The sequence below is a fragment of the Panthera leo genome, chromosome A1, assembly GCF_018350215.1.
Source record: "Panthera leo isolate Ple1 chromosome A1, P.leo_Ple1_pat1.1, whole genome shotgun sequence".
In the NCBI taxonomy this organism is placed as follows: Eukaryota; Metazoa; Chordata; class Mammalia; order Carnivora; family Felidae; genus Panthera; species Panthera leo.
In genome coordinates, this window is record NC_056679.1 from 4,241,213 (window position 1) to 4,265,095 (window position 23,883).

At 45.9% G+C, this 23,883-nt stretch overlaps 1 protein-coding gene across 3 annotated transcripts in view; it reads right to left on the reverse strand.

The window, feature by feature from the left end:
• Nucleotides 1-4,416: 4,416 nt before the first annotated feature.
• Nucleotides 4,417-23,883, reverse strand: part of LOC122215613 (mitochondrial intermediate peptidase) — a 163,413-nt gene continuing 143,946 nt past the window's right edge. For 2 of the 3 annotated variants that reach the window (XM_042931418.1, XM_042931156.1), the window contains one exon: nt 4,417-4,678. In XM_042931418.1, the coding sequence (XP_042787352.1) occupies nt 4,640-4,678 (39 nt within the window). In that variant the 3' untranslated portion in view covers nt 4,417-4,639. Of the gene's footprint in view, nt 4,679-11,927; nt 12,110-23,883 lie in introns of all 3 variants that reach the window. The other variant, XR_006200489.1, reaches the window with a different exon arrangement.

Here is a 23,883-nt window from a genome sequence, read left to right on the forward strand (position 1 = left end):
TCAAGAGCCCCCTGAAGACGTACTTGCTCTTACATTCTGGTCTAACCTGTAACCACACACTAGAAGTCCCTTCATTCTTCGGCACCTGTCGACTACACAGTTAGCAGTGTTGAGGGCAGAATTCAGATTTTAATCATCCTTGTTATTTAGAGCACCCATCACAGGGCTGAGAAAGCCGTAAGTGATTCAGTCTGAACAAATACCAACCGTGCTGGCAATTCCCACACGGATAGGCGTGAGAGAGACAAACATACTACACGTCACACTTTCTATCGTGCGTGTTTTTGTGTGTTCCAAGTGGTTCTCAGGACCTCGGCTACTGTATGTACCCGAGTGACTGCATAGTTGTGTCTCTCACCCCCAACAGGGTGCTGATGTTGCTCTTACGTAAGGAGACCAACTCATGTTGTCATGATTAAATTCCCCTGGCCTTTGACCTCTCAGGAGCTCTAGGACTTGCTAAATGTTCTAACCGTGATGTATCCCAATCTTCCCTAATGCAAGTCCTTGGCTTTCCCGGTCTGATGTTGTAACATTATATCATATTCTGCTGTGTCTTCTCTCTGTCCCTGGGCCCCTTGGCCTCCTCAATGGGTCATGTGACCATACAACACTGCGTCCGTGTCTACGTGCACACTTGAGAGCCTGCAGAAAACACGCATGTTCCCCTGAAGACGTGTATCAAGTGGGAAGGGTAGTGAAGTTGGCAAGGAACCCAAGAAGCTGGCTCTGGTCCTGCGTCTGCCAGTGACCGGCGCTGTGCCACCAGACAAGGTCACCAAGCCCGCCTGCCTCAAAGGTGAGGAGCATCCCATGAGATAACTACACGACAAAGTTTTCCGTAAACTGAAAAATGGCACACGAATGTCGAGCACTGTCGTTGTTTAGTGTTTTATCTCACTTTTACCAACCAGACTAGACCTTGGGTATGAATACAACGTCTGTCTGCACAAATTGTTCCGCGAACGTCCCAGAGACGTTTTCTGAATTTGCTTCCAGCAGCCAAGCATTTCTTCAGAATTGGAAAAATTCTTTAAATTTGGCTCTCTCATGATTATTAAACTTTTTGTAAATGTTCAATGATTAAAATTAACATATCGCCTACTTTTTTTAAAGTTTGGGAATAGAAGAAGAAGAATGGAGAAAAATAAAAGGCCAATCTCCAAACACTAAAGATAACCACATTAACATTTTATTCATTTTCCTACAGTTCTTTTTCTACATTATTTTTTTAGTGCTTATATATTCATAAGTACTTCGAATTGGATTTTTGGAAGCTGGTGGTATATCATGATTACAGGAGAGAATTTTTCCCCCGAGGAATTGCTGTGCGCTTATGGGTTTATTCCCATCATAAGGAAAAGCATTCATAATGAAATAATTTGCTTTTATGATTTATCCAGCTGTTATTTTGAAAGAGGCAGTGACCCCTCTGCATTCTTAGAAGCTCCATAGGGATTTCCTTTCCTTTGATGCTTGGCCTAAAGTACTTTTTCTTTTAGCAATTTTTAAAGAAAGGTACAAAGCTTAGATGTTTCCTGAGCCCTTATATATCTGAGAATGCTATTCTGCATCTCAGACTTTACCTCTCAAAACTTTTTTTCATTGTCCTTTGGCATTTAATGAAGATGAACAACTGCATTCTGGGATCACCGTAATTTTTTGTTCCTTTATGCGTAAGCCTGTTATTGCCAGCTGAATGTTTTTAGTAGTTACTTCCCAGCTTTGTGAAAAATGTCATCCATAGGTACTCCAAAAAAGGGGGTGAGGGTCCTATGATCAAATGTGTTTGGGAAATACTAGTTCCTATACGCAATGCTAGAGATGTTTTGTAATTGCAGGATTGCTAACTTTCCACACTGAGCATTTCCCAAATGTATTTAACAATAGGACCCTTCTGAGTTCACAAGTAACAGCTACTGGGAAGTGTTCTGCAAAGCCCAATTTGGGATACGCTAGCTTAGAATTTTAATTATATTCGTAATTAACCTCTCAAAGGACAGGCATATTGTGTCTACGCAAGGGTCTCTTTTCACCGTTTTATTTGTTTTGGTCTGGAATGCAGGATTCTTTTCTTTTTTTTTAATTAAAAAAACCTAAAATACACATAAGGTATAATTTACTGTTTTAACCACTGTACAGTTCAGTGGCATTAAGTACGTTCACGTTACTGGGCAAACCATCAAAATCCCCTTATTAAACTGCACACTTATTTTTTCTTCCCATCTCAAAAAAGTTTCCTTAAATCCCCTGAATGGCATGTATCCACCAGAGCAACTCCAACGTGCTGGATGCTGTTTTGAGCTGTGGGAATGCAGAAGAATTGATCTTTTGCTATTGCCTTTGTTCCTCAGAATTCTGTCACCCAGAGGAGGTGGCTCCCCTCTCGGCCACCTGGCCGTCGGTCTCACCACATCTCTTTGAGCTGCATTTGGAGATGCTTCTCAAGGTTGACCTCGACCGTCTTGCTCTTTTCTGCTTGGATCACGTTTTAAATCACTGTACTCACATCTCAGTTTCTCTGCCTTTCTTTCTTTCTTTCTTTCTTTCTTTCTTTCTTTCTTTCTTTCTTTCTTTCTTTCTTTCTTTCTTTCTTTCTTTCCTTCCTTCCTTCCTTCCTTCCTTTCCTTATCCTATTACCTTATTTTTGCTCAGCTTTTCTTTTATGGCTTCATTTAATAGTGTGTTTTCTCAAATCTCATTAAGAATGCCAGAGAGGTTTCCTACAATGTGATTTACTTCCTTTAAAAAATAATTTTCAGGGGCACTTGGGTGGCTCAGTCGGTTGGGCATCCAACTTCGGCTCAGGTCATGATCTCACGGCTCGTGGGTTCGAGCCCCGCGTCGGGCTCTGGGCCGACAGCTCAGAGCCTGGAGCCTGCTTTGGATTCTATGTCTCCCTCTCTCTCTGCTCCTCCCCTGCTTGCTCTCTCTCTCTCTCTTGCTCTCTCTCAAAAATATATAAACATTAAAAAAAGTTTAAAAAATAATTTTCCAAGTTATTACCTTCCAGGTAGTCTTTCCCTTTCCTTTTTCTTCTGTTTGTACAGAGGCTCCACACAGAGTCTCCTCCTCCCTCGCCTTCGGCAAGGAAAAGACCCAGAGGCTTCGTTTCTGACCGGCGGGTTGATGTCAGTGTCTTCAAGTCCATTCCCAGAACGGAGTTAGCGTTTGTGTACTGCGAGTTTGTCCGGTAAGATCTTTCCTTTCCTTGGCTCAGAGACTGAATAAATGGGGTGGAGCTCGGACACAGCTGCATTCCTCCCTGGGCACCAGGATCGGGGCTCTTCCTGTGGCCATCACCCCGCCAAGCCTAGCCCACCCTTCCCCAGTGTTGTTCTGGGTATGGAGACGGCTCCCCTGGCAGGCTTGCCCTATTCCCTGCTTCCTGCCCAAGTATTCGCTGTGAGATGCAGTTTCCAAGTGTTCGCAGACGGAGAGATTCCAATGGGGAGGAGGTGGAAAAGCGATAAATGGCAGCACCCTGGCCAATGTAAGCGTCCCGCCCTGGTGGTAGGCCAGTGGCTCTGCCTTCTGGCAGGTGCACACTTCGGGTTTCTCAGCGCGAGCAGGAGGTGGGGGCAGAAGGGAAGGTCTGTCAGCCTCGCGCCCAGGGGGATCCGGGACGCGTGGGCCACTGACATTTCTTCATCCGGTCTCATCTGTTTCTGAGCTTGTAGAAATTCCTCCAGATCCTACGAATAGGCTGGACATGTGTTCTAGCTGTGGGAATTTTAAATCTTGCCGTTTGCATCATCTTTGGTCATTTAGTGAGAAGCAGAAGAGGGTGTTAGCGGATGCCATTTTAAGCTCAAGTCTATAATTAAATTCTTGACTTTGATGGTAGGAAAAACCCACTGAAGAATTTCTCTCCTACTATTAACAGGCAGTGATACAATATGCAAGGATGCAAAGCAGATGGGTTCAGGATGAAGGCAGACGTGGCCTGAATCCCACTTTCCTTGTTTACCAGTTGCTGGATCTTGGCACATTGCTGGTTGATTGCACTTCCCTTTGTACCTTCATAATCAAGCCAGAGAAGCAGGAGTTCAAGTCCTCTCTGTCCTGAGTCCACCTGTGCAGTGCCCAAGCCCTCAGACGAACCCAGTGCAGTCAACTACAAGTACTTTGGAAACCATAATTACTCCACGTGCATTTTCAAGTGGTAATCACTCAAAAGAACTACATGTATAACTTTTCTAAAGACTGTTTCAAACTAAAATAAGTTTGCTTTTAATTAAGTCTCTAATTGAACCAATTAGAGATCAATGCAAGGGGAAAAGTTCAACAGGAGACTGGCTGGATTAAGGAAATGCCCATACTTTGCATTTAACAACGCTAGGCTCTAGTTTTTATTAGCTCATTGAGTAGATTTCCATATGTTCAAAAATCTGCCAAACAGGCTAAAAGCCAGAATAATTAAAACAAATTATTTATTCCCAGTTCCATCCATTTAAGCTTTTTCAGAAGTTATTACAGAAGTGAATACTGAAATCAGAAACGAGAGTTCACAGCTGTAACATTTACAGCAAAGTTCATCTCTACAATGGCCTTGATTTAAAAGATCCAAGGTGCTTCCATCACTCAGAATCCATGAGGAAAGTTTCGAAGTCCGGATCCAAGTCAGAAACAAGGGCACTTACAAAGTCGTCAATAGAAGGACATTTCTGAAGCATACCTGCAAACAAAGAAAAGATCAGCCAGCACACCCACCTGCAGACAGTAAAGAGGAACAAAGACACTCTACACTAGGGGAACATTCTGGCTTTTTGAAATGAGAGCTTGGCTCTATGACCTATGTGAACATTACAAAAAGTCATAAGTAAAAAAAAATTCATGGTCAGTATGTGGGTCCTGAAGCTATTTATGATTTTAATATATCTTTACTATCTAATCAGCAGTTAGAATAGAGATTTAGGACCAAATAGGTTTCCCCAGAGTTTAAAAAAAAATTTTTTTAACATTATTTATTTTTGAGAGACAGAGAGTGGCAGAGCATGAGCAGGGGAGGGGGAGAGAGAGACACACACACACAGAATCCGAAGGAGGCTCCAGGCTCTGAGCTGTTTGTTAGCACAGAGCCTGAAACGGGGCCCAAACTCATGAACCGCGAGACCATGATCTGAGCCGAGTCGGACACTCAACCGACTGAGCCACCCAGGCGCCCCTCCCAAGAGTTTTTATATTGCACATATTACTATATACTTAGAGTGATGTTAGAAGACTGAATTGTTAGTTATCTTTGAGTGCATTGGTTCAGAACTTAATACGTTTATTTGCTTATCAAGTTTTACTGTCAGGTTCTATACACTTTAAAATCAATCAAGTGTAATTCTTTTGTAGAAATCTCATATCAGAGTCAAGTTATTGGCTTCCCTCCAGATTTTCCTATTTTGGAGAACTCCTAGATTTGCAACTTTCTAACTGTATAATGAGGAATCACTTAAAATATCTGGTACTCAGATTTCGTCATTTAACATTTGAGGTGGCTACAAAGATAAAACAAGAAGATGTAATAGAAAACAAGGAGGCATCGTGTCTAGCATGTCTTAACAATTCGGTAAAAAGCTAAATTTATCGCCACTCTTCACTCTCAAAGAAGCCAAGATTCAAGCAATCAACGTTGTTGTTTTGACCAGTATTCTTGGCAGATAATTCTTGGCTAACTCAAGGGTTGAGCAGGGCTCTATACACTGGCCTTTAATTTGGGGGTGGATCCCATAAAACTCATTCCAACACAGAGACATTAAAAGATTGACAGAGTCCTCTATTATCATCTCAGTCTTTAATGCAATTCAATTAAGATGTCTTGAGTATTTACTGTGTGTAAAGGATGAGGCCAGGTCACGAGCATTCAAAGACAAGCAGGCTAAGTCACAATATGACTAAGTGTGAAAGCTAAAATTATGAAGGGTGTAGAAGAAAATACCTTTGTGACTTTGAGGTAGGCAAAGGTTTCTTAGACAAGAAAGTAACAATAACCATAGAAGAAAAAAAATGATATGCTAGATCTCATCAAAAACAACCACAACAACAAACTTCTATTTTTTAAAAGAAACCATTAAGGAAATGAATAGGTAAATGACAGAATAGGGGAAAACACTCAACATAATATATATCTCATAATGGATTGGTATCCAGAATATATAAAGGACTCCTTCAACTTATAGAAAGTATTTTTAAAAGGCACCTGGGTGGCTCAGTCAGTTGTGTGTCTATTGATTTCGGCTTAGGTCATGATCTCCTGGTTCGTGCTATGGAGCCCCATGTCAGGCTCATGGTGACAGCAGGGAGCCTGTTTAGGACTCTCTCCACTCTCTCTACCTCTCCCCTGACTCGTGGGCACTCTCTTTCTCAAGGAAATAAATAAACATTTAGGGGCGGCTGGGTGGCTCAGTCGGTTAAAATTCCTCCAGATTCTCCTATTTTGGAGAACTCCTAAATAGAGCTTTGCCTCAGGCCATGATCTTGCAATTCGTGGGTTTGAGCCCCACATCAGACTCTCTGCTGTCAGTGCAAAGCCCACTTCGAATCCTCTGTCTCCCCCTTTCTTTGTCCCTCCCCCCCCATGCGCACATGCGCTCTCTCACAAATAAAAAATAAACATTAAATAAACAAACACTCTTTAAAAAAAGGCATTTAAAAAATTTTAAAAGGGACAACAGGTTTGAGTAGACCTTTCACAAAAGAAGACAAGCAAATAAACACAACAGGCACTGAGAAGACATGTCATCATTGTCATCTGGGGAGAGAAAACTAAAGAACACAACCACCAGAATGGCTAAAATTCCAAAGACCAAACGTAGGCAAGGCTGTGGGCCAGCCTGCATTGTCACATATCAGTGACGGAGGGGTGAAGTGGTACAACCACTTTAGAAAAAGATCTGGAAGTCTCTTCTAAGATTCGCACACACGTACCCCACGACCCAGCCATTGCCTCCCAGGTATTTACCCAGGGGAAATGAAGGCATGTCAACAAAAAAGGATTTTACAACCCCCAACTGGAAACGACACAAGTTTCCATCGACAGGACATGGATAAACAAACACTGTATATTTGGAAAGTGGAATACCACTCAGTAACAAGAACAACAACCCACTGATGAGTGAAACAACAACATGGCTGAATGTCAAAAGCCTTCCACGAAGGAGTGCATCCTGTTGGATTTTATTCACAGGAAGTTCAAAGGTGGGCCAAAGGAGTCTCTGGTGAAAAAACATCAGAAGAGCTGTTGCTTATGGGCGTGGAGAGGACAACTGACTGAGAAGGGACACAAGCCAGCTCTCTGGTGTGATGGTCATGTTCTATAGATGGCCAGTGATCATCATTATTAAGCGTATATATGCCTCAGAATTCATTAAACGGTACATTAAAGATGTATGCATTTCACTGTCTATAAATATTACCTAAAAAAGAGAAATAGGCATATAATAGTGTCTAGGGCAAAATGTACTACTGTCTGATACTTGCTTTGAAAAATTATATATATTATATACACATGATGGCTTGAGGGGTGGATAGAGGAATGGATGGTTGGATGTGTGACAAAGACAATAAAATGTTCATTGTAGAATCTAAGTGGCAAGTACATGAATGTTTACTGTTCTTTTCATTCAGCTTTTCTGAATGAAAATTTTCAACACAAAACGTTTGGGAAAAAGTCAACTGTGGATGTTAACAGCATACAAAGTGCAGTTGGTGGGAGAAGAGGGGAAGGAAGATGAATTCTGATGGAGAGATTCAGATGGCTTTGTGGAGGGATGGGATCTGAGTGGAAACTTGAAGGACAGGGAAGGGTCAGGGTCAAATTAGACCCTTCTAGGTGGAGAGGACGATGTAGGAAGGCACGAAGGTGGGAAAAGGAAAAGAATGTATACTGACCACTAGGTGGTCTGCTGGGGTCTTGGAGGAAGGGTGGAGGCTCCGGGAGACATGTTTTATGAAGACTCTAGGGCTTGGAACGACAGTGACCAGGATGAGAAGGTAACTGGGCCAGAGCGTGAGAGGAAAGCCAACAGCTTGTCACATTTAGGTGCCGGGTTGGGGGGCGGGGGAGCCATCAGGCCTCAGTCAGCCGTGAGAACAGAGAGTTCGGGGGCGGGTCCAGGACGGGACACATGGCCATGGTCATTCCCATCAGGGGGAGCGGCCACGTGGGAAACTGCCCAAGGACTGGCTTGTGTGGCGGACATAAAAACAGTCGTGCCAAACACATACTCGTAAGCCACGGACTAGACCTGCAGTAGTTAAGAAAATAAGAATGTTGTAATGTTTTCAACTGCAGATCAAAATATTCTCATCCTCATCCCAGTTCAATTCTACTATCTTCACCCAGGAAATATCTGAGAAACAAGGAGAAGCTACTGAGGGGGAAGTTCATTGCTTTGTCTTTATTTACAAAACAAAATTCAAAACATAGTTTTCCTTTCACAGTCAAATAATCTCTACGGGTGAAAGAAGGCCTTTCCTCTGACCCAGCCGTGTCACTAAGGATGGAAATGGTGGAGTCTTCGATGGTTGCTAAAGCAGCCCATTTCACATTAGATCTTTAGATGTAGGTTATTGCTTAAGTAGAAGCAATCTGATTAATAAATCAGGTTTCGGGCACTTTCTACGCGCCAAGTTTCTTAATGCAGAGAACAGCTGTAGGGAAAACATCTAAACGTGGCTCTCAATCAAATGTGTTAACCTATTACACCCTTTTCTTCCCTTTAGTATGTGAAACATTCTATAATTAAATGACTGGTCATTTATAATTAAATGCCTGGGCCTGTCAGAAGGTAAAACCCAGTTATTCAGAGCCAACCTATTCAGTTAAGCATAGCCTCCTGTCCCTTTGAAGTGGTTCATTTTAACTCGACCAACTGCCAATATAAATATGACCTTGCTCTGTCCTTCGCGGGACATGGACCTAGCTAGCACATGTCCTTCTCCAGTCTCCCATCCTCCACCGTGCCTGCGTCTCAGGGAATGGCAATTATAGCGACAGCAAAACAAAAACATACACGCTCATGGCATTTTTAAATAAAATCTGGTCAGAAGTGGTTTGGTCATTTTTGTATGTCATGTGACTGCTAAAGACGAAGGTCCCCAGAAGAGGAAATCAGGACTCACTGGGATAAAGAATAGTCCTGAGGCAAGAATTCTCTTGGCATATCGTGATGGTATCCTTGCTTTAATTAGATTTAAATGTTTGGCAAGTGTCGACATGAACTAGCTTCTACACAGAGAATTAAAAGAAAAATGCAACGTTTGCAGGCAGTTCCTTAAATAAGACAAATTGAAATTAGCTTTCATATGTGTGTATGGTCCAAAACGTTCCAGGAACTCTTTGATTTTTTAAAAAGCTGACAAAGACGTCCTCCTTGTCTTCAAGTCGTAATCTTAAAGGGTGATGATTAGACCCGCGGTCTCTTGGGAGCCCCTGGGAGCCAGGATGGAGCTGTTCAGTCCCTGAGTGGAATTTCCAAACGTGTTTCACTGTGGAAGTTACCTAAACTGGGGGCAGTGGGGGGCGGGGGGGGGGGGGGAGGGACAGACGGATTTTGCCAAAAGAAGACTGAAACCTCACAACTAAAAAGAGGGAAGTGTTGACAGCCATGTGAGAAAGACAAAGTTGCATTAGGACAGACTCCGCACATATCAGTTCATAAAAAGGAAAAGAGGGAGTTGACTTTCATCTGTCCTAGAGGAAGAGACAATACATAATGAGTAGCTGAAGAATGATGATTTAATTTATTTTTCTCCTCATTTTACCTGAGGGGCAAATGGGCTAATAAAAGTCGGTGCAAGCCAGGACATTTTCGTCTCGACCGCTCCGCTCCAACTAGCATGTTTCATAACCTTGCAATTATTCTGGGCCCGACTAAAATAAATTATGATATCAAAAGGATTCCAAGACTGACTCTTGAGGCAGTGGGGGTTTCCAAATTGTACTCTGTGCTATTCTTTCCAGTGCCTGTTGGCACAGAGCTGGAAATAAGCGAGGGTGAGGACAGCAGGCATGAGGACCTGACCCCACACACGGCTGGTCGAGAAGGGGTTCATCAGAAAACAAAGTGCTAACAGCAGGTATCTGCCGATCATTTACTATGAGCCAGGCACCTCGCTAAGAGTATCAACTCATCTGAACCTTAAAGCACATCTGTGAGGAACCTACCTTGCTAATAAAGCAGAGCAAAGAGAGATCACACGATTCTTACTTTTTTGTTGTTGTTGAACCCTGGAAGCCTGGTGCCAGAGCCCACGCTCTCGGAGCACGGGGATATACTGTCTCGTGCCCTGGACTTTTGTAAAACAACACATTCTCAAAAGCTCCACACTTAAATACCGGCATCCCGGATACGACAAAACCCGAATGTGTGGGGACATTCTGGACGGGTGGGGGGAGTCTGATAGCTGCCTGATGCCACCACGGCTATACGGACCCAACCTATTAATTGTCCCCTCGCTGCCTTGAAGACAGAGCCAAAACGTCCATTGTCTTTTGGGCAACTCGGTTCTGGTGCCACAGTTTACCCTTTGCAAACAGTCACAGCTACTTAACTGTCCGTGGCGGTGGAGTGCAGAGGACCCTGGGAGCAGGCTCTACTGAAAAGGCCGTACGGGGAACGTGGCTTTGCCCGGCCGTGACCGGGACCCGAAGCTCGGCCGTGCTTGGCCGCTGCTGCTGCAGTTCGAGGCATGACACTGGCAGAAGGAAGTGCCTAGGAGTTCTGCGCTTAAGGACGTCTTCTGGGTGGCCTCCAAGTATCTGTGGTAACTCCTTGCAAACAGAAGCCCTTACATGTTTAAGGGGCTCCCAGCTCTGCATATTTCTACGCTTTTACCGAGAACAAATTCTGTCAGTTCCAAGATGAGTTCAGTGCGTGTACGAAGCTGCCGGTTTACGCCCTGTTAGTTTGTAATGTATAATACATAATCTAACCAGGCCATTATTTAAATATCAACATATTCTTGGCAGGAACTCTTTAACCTCTTGAGTGCCCATCTGGATGTCCAAGTAATACAGTTATTTGAAAAAAAATGACAGGGCAACTGGTCGGCATGTCGATTTTGCCTCTAAGACAACCTGGCAAAGAGGGAATCTTGTTATGGTCCCCTTTACTAAGTGCCCCGGGAACATGGGAAATTACTGTGTTTCTCGGGAACACGGGAAATTCAAGGGGCACTTGAAACCACTGTATATATACATTGAGCCCCCAACACGGGGCTCGATCCCATGACCCTGGGATCATGCCCTGAGGCAAAATAAAGAGCCAGATGCTTAAATGACTGAGCCATCCAGGCACCCCTAGAATTATTCTGAACCTTGGAAGAGTTAACGCCTCCTCTTTGGGTCTATTTCACATCTTGCTTAACACCAACCAAGGGTGCCCAAATAAAGCTGTGGCTGAGTATGACCAAAGTTTAGTGAACGCAAAGCAGGGTGACTGAAGTAACTATAAATAAGATCTTTGTAGGGGCAGTTGGGTGGCTCAGTCAGTTGGGCGTCCGACTTCAGCTCAGGTCATGATCTCGCGGTTCTTGAGTTCGAGCCCCGCGTCGGGCTCTGTGCTGACGGCTCAGAGCGTGGAGCCTGTTTCAGATTCTGTGTCTCCCTCTCTCTCTGCCTCTTCCCCGCTCGTGCTCTGTCTCTCTCAGAAATAAACACTAAAAAAAAAAAAAATCTTTGTGAAGTTTTTTTCTTTCAGTCATTCGCTTATTCACTCTCTCACTGTGTATCTGAGTGCCTAAAGTCAACTGAAGGCAGGCAAAAAGATCACACAGTTACTTATTAGGAAGGTATAGTATATACACTATGTATAAAAATGACTAGGAATCTGTTTTATAGGAATATAAAACGGCGTAGTTCTCAGACAAACATCACGGGTATTACCCGGGAACCTGCTAGAAATACAAGTGTTTGGTCTCAACCCCAGACCTACTGAATCGGGAAGCGGGAGGGAGCTTGGCAGGCAGTGATTCCGATGAAGCGTGAGCGCCGCGGCCCAGATGGACATGTGGAAGCTGAGGAAAGTGGAAAATGCGATCGGGTTTCTCTCCGTTGGCAACTCTAACTCGCACAGGACGGGGCAAGGGAGACGTATTCCTGGTCTATTCAGCTAACCTAGAAAACAATATTTGTTTCTCAAGTGAAATAGGAAACGAAAGCAGGATTGGCTTGGGACGCCGTTCAAAGTTATGACTGCCAGGCCTCAAGAGAGAGGACACAGCTGGCTGGACAGGCCCCTGAAAGGATCCAGTGGACTTGGTGTGAAAATGGTCTGAAAATCTGGGGGCGGAGGAGGCGGGAAGGAAGCCGAGGGGAGCCGTGGCGCGGTGGGAGGGGGGTGCGCCGGACTGGCCTGGCTGGGAGGGGTCCCAGACGGGCGGCGAGCTTCGGAGGCGGGAGGCAGGGTTCTTGTTTTAGGAAACGAAGCGGAGTGTACTCTGATCCCTAGCAGCTCCCTGGGAGACAGCGCTTGGCGGTTCTCGGTGACTGACTCTCTGGTGAGGACGGCTCAGAACAAACCTCCGAGGCTCCCTTCACGTAGCGATTCTGACCATTCGGAGCTTGAGAACCGCAATCGGTTCTGTCCTTGAGAACTGTCCTCCGCGGACAGGAGCCCAGAGGGCCCAGCAGGGGCGCCTTCTCCAGGGAAAAGACAGGGAGGTCCATACAGGAGTTCGGGGTTGGCCGGAATGTCACGAATTCTGTAAAAATGGGGTCCTCCTAGGGTGACTCGGGGAGGGGGGGGGATGGTGGAGGGGAGAGCTGGATGTTGGTGAGGTCGACTCCCCATAGACTTGACAAGCTCCCTCCTTGAAGGGGTTCGGAAAGGACACCCCGGCCTGGATGTTCCACGCCCCACGGCAGGGAGCAGGCGTCCTACTCAAGACGGAAAGTCTGTGCAAACATTTACCAAAAATTAAATGCTCCGAGTACCTGTGTGCTAGAGACACTAGGCACACGGATACGAGTGGGACACGATTGCTGTTCTTGACAAGTTCATTATCTGGGGAGAAAACCACGGAGATACGTAATAGTGAACGTAGAACAAACGTGTATATAAGGTACAGACAGAGTCGGCGCAAAGGCGGGAGTGATTGAGTCACGGGCTCATCGTGGCGAAAGCCCCCTGGGACCATGTCGTTCCTTCTCCCGAGACCCCGGAAACTGCACCTTCTGAGCTCTGCTGTGACTTCCCCCTTTGATTCTGTGGCCACCTGCACAGTATTCCAAAAAAAATTCTGCTTTGGTAAGCCTGAGTGGGTACTAGTTTTTCAAGAAGATTCCTACTTGATAAGAAGATCAGTTCACAAGTTATTAAAAGGAATTTAGGGATGCCTGGGGGACACTGCTATTTTTGTTTGATTAAGGACCAACTTTCCAGACCCAGGGCTTGGACTAGAGGCAGGGTTGTTTGGTTTTTGTTTTTGTTTTTGTTTTTTTTTGCACATTTAAATAAGTCTGTCTTTCCTCAGATTCAGAAAGTCTGAGGGATACACAGCAAGCTTTATGTCGGATTTCCTCTCTCCAAGTTCACTGGGGAGGAAAGGAGAGTCTTCCTGGCCAAGGAGGAGAGACAAGCGTCCCACTGTCTCACAGTCCTGGCCAGGTGTGCTGGGAGGCGTAAAGGGGGTCTAAGAAGCAGGTAGGATTGTCTCAGGAGTGTTTGGGTCCTCCTGAAGCGGGTTCTCTCCCTGTACAATCAAGGGAAAAAATCGCCTTTACGTTTGTGGGTTTCAAAGGTGCAACGAAAGTTCGAGGATTGGCTGTTGTCCGAGGCTGGCCAGGAGAGATGAGGCCTGGGTGGTCCATATTCGGGGGCCAGGTGGAGGTAAGCCCGACACTTATCGGACTGGCCACGGGTTCAGAGCCCAAGATAGCCAGGGAAAAAGAACTCCTCAGTTCTTTGAAAATCAAAGCTAAAAGGCAATCATATTCTGACCTTTCAGACACTGGTATTTGGCTTAAATTGTATCAGTCAAGTTTACAGTTAGGGCCTACGGGTACCATTTATTTAGGGGTCAGGCTGGTGGACCAAGACAAGCCGTAGGCCCCCAAAAGGGAATGTGCTGGGGAACCCCTCCTGGGAACACAGCCCACTCTGTAAAAACCAGCCAGGTAACTACCATGTGGTCTGATAAACAACCTCGAGGGCAATGTGCAGGTGCAGGTGAGGATTTTAGGCTGAATGGACCATTATCTGTCTTGGCATAGCGTTCCATAACTTAACGTTTCAGTGTAATTCTCCTCTTCTGACTATACCAAGGTTCTCCTTTGCAGGGATGCCCAGGGGAGACAGAGAGGAAAGATAAATTCTTCCTTTTCTAAACAAAACTTCCGAAGCCTCTAAACAAGGTACTATATCCTGATGGTTAAAGTAAGGGTTTGGTGAGTGACCACCTGAATTAACCAACTGGGTAAGGGACCTTAGACCAGTCCCTTAACTTTCCATACCTCGTTTCTGCTCAGAGCAATCGGAAGTAAAGGTAAAATGTTAGAGTGGAATATAATGTTTGAAAATCATAAACCTGACAGAATGTCACCTTCTTTGCTAGACTGTTGCAAGAATTAAATAAGATAGCGCGTTTCCGACAGAAAATGCTCCGTAATTGGTAACAATAACAACCAGATCCAAAGGTTTATAAAGACCTACTTCCCAGTTCAGTGAACTGAAGAATGAGGTTGCTTACTTACTTATTTGCACAAGGTGAATTCCAAAACATTGGTCTGTGATTAAGAATTTAGGATAAGCTCATCAAACTCACAGTCCCAAGCGAGTTACCCAACTTGGTCTACTTTTTTCTACTTTTTGCCATATCTGCTTTTTAGGAGATAACTGTTTCTCGGCTAAATGAAGAAAACTAAAAAGAGGGAAACAAAAGATGCAATGAAAACCCTTATTAGGAGCTGTGAGAAAAGGTTTGCCAAGAAGAGATCACCGGTAGGGGTGCCTGGGTTGTTCAGTTGGTTAAGAAGAGATCACCGGGATGATGGGAAAGTTCTGGAAATGGACAGGGGTGATGGTTACAGGATCGGGAATATAGGACATTGTGAATGCCCACTGAAATGCATATTTAAAAATGGCTAAAACGGTAAATTTTATATTGTATATACTTTACCCTAATTTAAAAAACAGTGAGGAAGAGGGCCCAACGTACTAAGATAGAGCCTTTGATTCCCCCGGATGGTCAGGTGGCCCTGCCACCTCGGGGCTCTGTTGGCAAACACAACAATAAGCAGGACGTGCCGACAGGCAGCTGAGCCCTCCAGATCTGAGAACGAGGGAAAAGGCCGGTCTGTGTATTCCCAACACCACCGTCCGTTCTAAAAAAGCCATCATAACAGTAAATGGCTGTCTTTCGTGTGTGCTGAAATCATCACATGTACCAAACGCAGCTCCGTCTGATGAAGAATTACAGTACAAAGGCTGGCCTGGCAGTTTGAAAAGCCTGAAGTGAATTTTATGAGATCAGAACTCTAATTCCAGATCTGGCTCTCCCAAGCCTAGGGCAACCGCACTGCTCACCTTGTGCACTTTGAAGTTTTTCTCTGCTACAAGGCTGTGGTTACCCACACCTTTCTCTAAAGGTGGATTCCCACTATCTCCGATCAGTTCCTGGGAACATCAGAACATCAGCCAGAAAGTGAAATTCCTTTCTTCCTTTGAACTGAGAAAACCCGATGCTTCCCCCCCCACCCCCCGACCTCCCCGGCTCGGTTAATATCTGTCTCTGGTCAAACGGGAGGTTCTGTCTACGCGGCTGCTGACTGGACGGGTGCAGAGGGTCTGAGCTTCCTGCTGGACAGACGCCGATCCGGCTGGAGCCCCACATACGCGGTGTGTTTACAAACTGGTTTCTTTTCACTTTATCGTCAGATGGAATAATTCCATTTGCAATTACGCTTCTGGGTCACAAAACATTTTGCCTTTTGAAGCTCCACGTCTTCCTTAAACAAACACACCCACATATTAAACGTACACACACCCTCTTCAAAAATCAGTGCGTTTACAAAAGGGAGGTCTTAGCCTTGAGAACGCAGGTGCTCTCTTCTCTTCCAGCTCTTTCTTCCAAAAAGCTCTCAGCTATTTCAGAGGCCACGTTGAGTAAACAGCCAAACAAGCCAGAGATTAGGGATTCTGTTTCCTTGGCTCCCATTCCAGGCTTGCCATTTACCTCTATTACTGCAACTATGTCATAATCCTGGAGCCACTAAATTCTAAGTCTGCTTCCAGGACATGCTTCCCTCCTTTATCCCTGTTACGCTGTGCAAGGAGACAGGGTTGCTGCCAATGAGTGTGTGGTGAAGCGCCAAAACCTGCTGGGCGTTCTCACCCGACAAATCTTATTTGGCTACGCGCAAGCCAGTTGATATCTCACCGACTCTGGTTAGCACACGTCACCTTTCGCCACTGTCCCTGGGGGGGGTGGGGGGGGTGGGGATCTCACCCCGAGACCTCAACGGTACCTTCCTTGAGCATCAGTGTATTTGTGCCCAACATTACAAAAGAACGAACGGGAAAACACAGTGGAAGAGGCACACAACCACTTCTCAAGCCGAAGCTTCCTGGTAGGACCTGAAAAATCAGTGGAAGAGACTACCAGTCCTTCCGAGACCCGTCCGGGCGCCCGAACCGGAGTCGCACCTCCACCAGGTGCTACGCTGTGACCTTGGGCAGTAAACTTGGGGAGCACCACAGGACTGCTCAGTGCGTGAAGCGGGGGCGGGGGAGACACAGGACAGCGTGCTCAGCACAGCACCTGGCACGTCAAAATCTCCCCACCGATGTTTCTAGCAAGTAGTTACGGGTATAGTTACGGCTATCGCTCTCATTCCTGTGGTTGCTGCCACTGCTACTCTCTCCAGTCCACTCAACTCCAACAGTGTAAAAGCAGGAGAAATTAGTCTGAACTGGTTAATGTCCAACATAAAGCACTACTTATCTTAGGAAAATCAGCATGTGAGGCTCCTGCAGCCTTTTAACGACATTCCTATCCTAACGTGAAAAAGCATGTGCATCAGAAGGAAGACCCAGGGGAACGGGGTGCTAGAATTCCAATTATTTTGAGGGTGTGATTTAAGACTTCAAGGATTTTTTTAAAGCTCTTTTAAAATTTTTTTAAGGTTTATTTATTTTTCAGAGAGAGAGGGAATGAGAGGGGGAGGGGCAGAGAGAGAGGGAGACACAGAATCCGAAGCAGGCTCCAGGCTCCGAGCTGTCGGCACAGAGCCCGACGCGGGGCTCGAACCCACGAGCTGTGAGATCACGACCTGAGCCGAAGTCGGACGCTCAACCGACTGAGCCACTGGAATTCCGATTATTTTGAGGGTGTGATTTAAGATTTCAAGAATTTTTTAAAGCTCTGTTTTCTTAAACTGCTTGAAGGGAAAACATAAGTGGAGTTTAGGTGTCCTCCTGACCCTACAGCTTATTCAAACTGAACATACCTTTAGTTGTGTACGGAAAAAGACTGAAAGTGAGACATGTGTTACTTGACATTCCCTACCTTGTATGATGAGGTAGAAAAAGAACTCGATTATCTTATTCAAATATTTGCGATGTGAACTCTGGGATGAAAGGGATCATTCCATATTTAAAAAAACAAAACAAAACAAAAAAAACAAAAAAACTTTAATGTCAACATAAACCGGTAAGTAAAAGAGAAGATTAGGTTTTGGCTTGATCGTTCCTTGATCTAAGTTTCGTCATTAGTAGTGTTCCATAACCAGCAAAAGGAAAAAGTTTCTCTTAGAGATAGTCGAAAACACTCAAGTAAACACTGGAAGGTATCTTGTAAAACGATCTTGCAGGAAACGAGCCAATTAAGCCAAGAGACATCTTCCTGTCTCTGCGCTCGCTGGCAGCATTTCAAACAAGAGTTGGTTAGCAAATGCCAGTTTCAACTGCCCCCCTAAAACCTGCTCTAAATCTGTGCCACTGCTATCATTATTTACCTTTTATCAGTATTCTTGCTAGCTGGAAACGCAGCAGCGCACCCCGATATCGGTCCCGCCTGAGGTTAACTGAGGGCTCCTAACTTGCTCAGCCCTTGAGGCTTGAAGCCTCCGGGTGTCACGCTAAGAATCTAGATCAAGAGCTTTGGGGCAACGACACCTGCTTTGCTAGCCTGTCTTTAGCCCGCTGCCAACAGTGCACGTTTGTAACCGCATGTTACGAACACCATCCATAATGACTATCTTTAAAGAAGCCTTTATAACGTTTCCATTAAGCAATTAAAAAGAGCTGAAAGAGTAGTATCTACATTCTTTTTAGAAGGTAGTGCGGTTGATAGCATCTAAAAGTGGAATTGCTGGTGTACTTCCTGGAAGGAGTCTACCACAAGTTATTTACTTGGGAACAAAAAGACGCTCACATCTCAAGTGAAGCCAACCTCCAGAGGCACTGTCTCAGACGGCGACACAAATGGCGGGGGGCTCCGTCACATTTACACAGCAAGGAGAGGTTACGTGAACGCGACTCGCCGAAAGTAAGAGGCCACAAAATGCGTATCAAGATCTATACCTTCAAGGGCACGGGGGTGGAGTGTTATGAGCCGGCAATGGGCCCCTCAAAGGCTTTGAAGACACAACGGCCTGGGTCAAGGTCAAATCCTGACAATGCCATTTAATAGCTTTGCAACACTGAGTTAGCTCCTCAGGGTCTAGGCTTTATGTCCCATTGATGCGAAGTGCGGATAACACCACACATCAAATTAATGTTATGCGGATTACAGACGCTGTGTCCGCACCTAACACACTTTCGTTATGTCACTGTCCCTTGTACTTCTGCAAAACAAATCGCCTTCCTGCGTGCCGACTATCTGAAATCATTGAGTAGGAACTTGGGATGCCCAGGGTTTAAGAAGAGGTGCTCTACACCCTGAACGCCAGTGAACACGCAGGGCCGTGGTCTTTTGTCTAAAGGGATTCTCTACCCATCCCTTCTATCCAGTTGTCGGATTATCAATACTCACTCGCCCCGTAGGTAGAAGCAAGGAAGTGTATTGAAATGAAAAGTGCCACAGATATATATGCAAGTAAAACCATGGATTGCGGGTAACTTGTTCTGCGAGTGTTCTACCAGACAAGCAAACATTTCTAATAAATTCTAACTTGATACACGAGCGATGTCTTGCAATACAAGTAACATACGACTCCAAACAACACATGATCACAGCTGAGCCAATGGTTCCTCTCTCTCTCTCGCTGTGGGATTGTGGGTGATCACCTCCCACACTCGGATGTAGGTCTCAGGCGTCGGTGTTTGGCAGAAATCAGCGATTTTTCAGAACGCTTGGAAGGCGCCCACCACTGGCACTAGTCTATTTTTTGCCACTTCAAAGCACCTATAAACAGTCCTTTGCTTTTCCAGACAAGAGAAAGCGTAGGAATGCTTTGCTTCATTCTAGGTCAAGCGCCTGCAGATATAGACCCTTTCCTCTGCCGCCTTATTGCCAGTTACATTATATACAGTATATGACAAGAGTTTATGAATACTGCACTGTAGTCAACATCTGTTGGGCATATACAATGGCCCCCATGCAGGGGAAGATTCCACTGGGCCAACAGATAGCGTTGATTCCATTAGTGATAGTGAAAGTCGTCCCACACGACAAGAGACCCTCCTGTCTCTTGTCTCCCTCGTACCAACCATGAAGGTTTTCAAACGTAAGTGCGGGTTAACTTATTTTTCTTTACATTTTGTATTTTCTTTATTATTTTGTATTATATTACAGTATTGTAATCATCTTGTATTATATTACTGCATTCTAATCATTACAATATTGTAATCAACATGAGTATCTCTGGGTTGTGGAACGGATCATCTGACTTTCCATTATTTTTTATGGACAAATTCACTTTGATATACAAGTGCTTTGGATTACAAACATGTTTCTGGAATGAATTATGCTCGCCAACCAAGGTTTTACTGTATGTATGTGTATGTATGCACACACGCACACACACACAAAGTATACACTGATAGGTTAAAAGTTAACATCCTGAAAAAAGTTAAAATTCTATTTAAAAGTTACCTCCCCAGAGGCTTTTCATCCTCTTTGCTAGCAAAAAATTATGTTGCTGAATTCAGTCATTGGAACACTGACAATAAAATAGGGGGGGAAAATCCAAGGATAGGAGATGCTTCTGGGTTAAGTTTTGCAGAAGAAAAGATCTGTCATTTCCTGGTAAAGGCTGACTTCTTTTTATCGGTGTAAAGAGATCAATATGTCATGTGGTTTCTATTACCCTACACTGTAAAAGTTATACAAAATGCTCATCAGTTTCTAGTATGATAGTATGCAGTTATCTGCCTGATACGTTAACAAAACACTGTAACCCACAGGAATGACTTATTCCTGGTGCTCCAAAGTCAATTTATTTAGAAAGTAAAAAAAAAGAAAAAAAAACCCACTCTTTCCGTGAAGGCATTCCATCTACAACACCTACATATCTCCTCTTTTGTTTAACTGTTTCACTGGAACGCTGACCTTGTATTTTTACACGCAAAGAGCATCCGAGTGGCTATTCCAAGGGTGGGTGCCTCTGATCGTTATAAAATGCTCCAGGAATAGACTCAGTATATTTTGCATGAGAGCATCTGGTGAAATCAGGCTGCGGATCCCCAGACGTGCTTCCCATTAACACGACAGGTGTGGAGAGAGCTGAGGGTCGGCATCGTGCCACACCTACTTGTGTTCACACCTTCAGCATATCCCCTCCCGGGCCACCTCACCTGGCGGGCCGGTCGGTGCCCGGCCCTAACCGGGAGGGTGGGGGGCGGGAGCGGCGGAAGCCCAGGAACCCTGCAGGCCCCCAGCCTTGTGTCCCAGTGCAGGCTGCACAGCCCCAGCGTGGGCGCCTGTCTACAACTCCACCTCCCAGAGGGCGCCTTCCTGTAAATCTGACAGGACGCTCCCGGGTCTGCAGTTAGCTTACTGGTTTATTTCTGTGTCCCTCAAGTGCCTGCTTAGCAATATTCAGTAAATATTCACTGAGCTTGAGTGAAGTAACATCATCAACAACGAACAACACTTTCTTTCATTCTGTCCGATTGCTTACTGGTCACTACCCTAAGGATATTAAAATAATACATTTTCACGAAAGACTGTACTGGGACAGCTCCTCAGTCTTAGGCTACGGGGGTCGTGTGGCTAAAAGCAAAGGGGCCTGGGTGCCAACACACACAAGGTGGCTGTCAGGAGGGAGAGACGTCGGAGGGAGGTGGTGGTGAAGGCCAAGGCCTCTGGGACCCCCTGTTCCCAGGGAGAGTTTTACTTCGAGTTGGCCCTACTTTAATGAAGCCCCAAGAGTTGACTCACCTCGTATAACAAAGCCCACTACTTTCTGCCGTAAATCAAGTTGCGGAATTTATCTCTGACCTCCCACGGTAGTGGAAACACATTCCACTTTAATGCCTGTTTCTTAAATCACTACTAATTCACCAGACTGACGTGGTCGTGCATTATGGGAATTATAAAGCACAAGGTAGGATCTATTTTCTTCTAACCTTGTAGAACACCGGTTATGTGATATAATAAATATACGTAGTGCATAGCGGAAAAGCTCTACGAAGAACACAGATATGACGAGTAGCCAAATGGATGGAGGTCTCTTAGGAGCCGTGGCTCCCTTCTCCCTCCCGACGAAGGCTCTTTGATCAAAAAAGGATTGAGGCCAGTGAAGCTAGGGTCCCGGTGTGGGTACGGCCGGTGGGGCAGGTGGAAGCTAGAAAGAGTGGCAGGACTGACAAAGCAAACCTGATATCCGGACAGCTGGGCAGACACGGTGACACGAAATCAGAGAGGGAGACGCTGAGCAAGCAGGGGATGAAACTTTCACTGCCCGTCTTTCTCTTTTATGTTAGAAAAGAGCTTTCGCAAAAATATTTGGGCCCATAAAACCCTTAGAAATATCTCTGTGATATAAAACTTCGCAGACAAGGCGAATAAAACCCTGTCCCCTTTCTAACAGTCCCCACTTTTTTATGGCACAAGAAATAGTTCACCTTTTCAGCATATTTCAAAATTTATGTATTTGCTCATTTAACGTATCCTTCCCGAGTGCCTGTTGCAGGCACTGGAGACATGGCAGGTGCAAACATCAGTCCCTCTCCTCTGACGGGGCTTAGAGTTGATGCGAGAGCACAGACGACAAACTGAGAAATGAAATAATACATTACACGTTATGTCAGGGAGTAAATACGTGCTATGGGGGAAAAAAAAAAAAAGACACAACAAAGCACAGAAAGGAGGTACCGAGAGACAGGGAAGGCCTTCCTGACAGCAACAGGGAAATAAAGATCTGTATTTTTAAACATCTGAGCAACCCATGCAAATTCATCTGGTTTACCTGGCATGCCGGTCGTTTTAAATCGTCTTACCTTTCAATATTTCATATATCTGAGGGCTTTCCTTACAAGCCACAAATGGAAAACACACTCTGGGGTGGGCACTCGTCGGCCACAGCGCACGTCTTGCGAGCACGTCCTGGCATTTCTTCACCCTGAGCCCCTACACGCCCAGGGGACACAGACGTCAGCTAAGTCAGGCAGCACCTGGCACGTGTGAATCTCTCCCTTGAAAATCCCACTTAATGAGAAACACAGAAAGCAAAGAGGCATATTTACAACAACGACGACGGCGACAACAAGTCAGGAGTAAGCATCCAGAGTGCCCGTACATCCGTTCATTCTCCCACAGCGTTCGGCCTGCCAGCTTTGTGCCAGGCACGGCGACGTTCAGGGATTCACCAGACGGCACGATCAGAACTGCAAGTAGGAACCACAACTGGTTTTTAGTTCCACAAAACGATGCAAAATGCCTCCCCTCTCGAAGTCAGCGGGGATGCGTTTGGACAACAGGGGAAAGCAGTCAAGCGAGCGTCAAACAGTGACGGCCTCTGTAGCCTCCTGGCTTTTGCGTGTCAGCTCTACTTCGGCCGACGGACAGCGCTTACTGCTCCCGGCGGCCGTCATGCTCGTTTCGCACAAACAGCCAACGGGAAAGCCTCCTGCTAAGCAAGAGGGGCGTCTGGACACCGGGTCCCTGCGGTAATCCTGGAATTGAATCCCCTGGACTTGGGAGCTTCTAGCGCCGAATTCCACACGTGCGCTGAGCTGCTCCAGGGCAGCGGGGCTGCTTGTCGGGCCCGTGTTTCTCTCGTTACCTTTCTTTAAAGTTTATGGATGTGTTTTGGGAGAGACAGAGAGACAGCGCAAGTGGGATAGGGGCGGGGAGAGAGGGAGAGAGGCAGAATCCCAAGCAGGCTCTGGCTGTCAGCGCAGAGCCCGACGTGGGGCTCGAACCCACGAAACCGCGAGGTCACGACCAGAGCCGATTGATTCCAAGAGCCGGACGCTTAACTGACTGGGCCCCCCAGGCGCCATCCCGTAGGCTTCCCGATGCCTTACACTGCAGTCAGCCACGGCTCGACCGCTCTCATCAGCGGGTCCCCTGGGCTCTCAAGGGCACGGCCACCTCTCCTGCGGCCAAAGTTGGGAACTTGGGAATCATCTCTGGCATCCCGCCCACTTCCTCACTTCCACACAGAATCGATTCCACGGCCAGCGGCTCTTACTTCATAAATGGTCTTAAATCAGAAAACCTCTTCTCATCCCGACTGCCTACTCTCCCAGGCTGGTCGCCCTCGACTCTCACCAGGATTACTGCCAACAAGGGGCCTCTTCGAACCAGGCGGCCCCTCGTCAGCAGGCGACGGATACCGGAAACCGGAAACCTGATCTGGTCACTACCTGCCTTGCAAACACTGTCGGTGCTTTCTCTGGTCCTCAGAGTAAATGCCAGAAGTCCTTCACAGCATCTACAATGCCCGCGTGATGCCCATTTCCCCTGACCGCACGCTGTGCCAAGCAGCCCCTCCTCCAATGG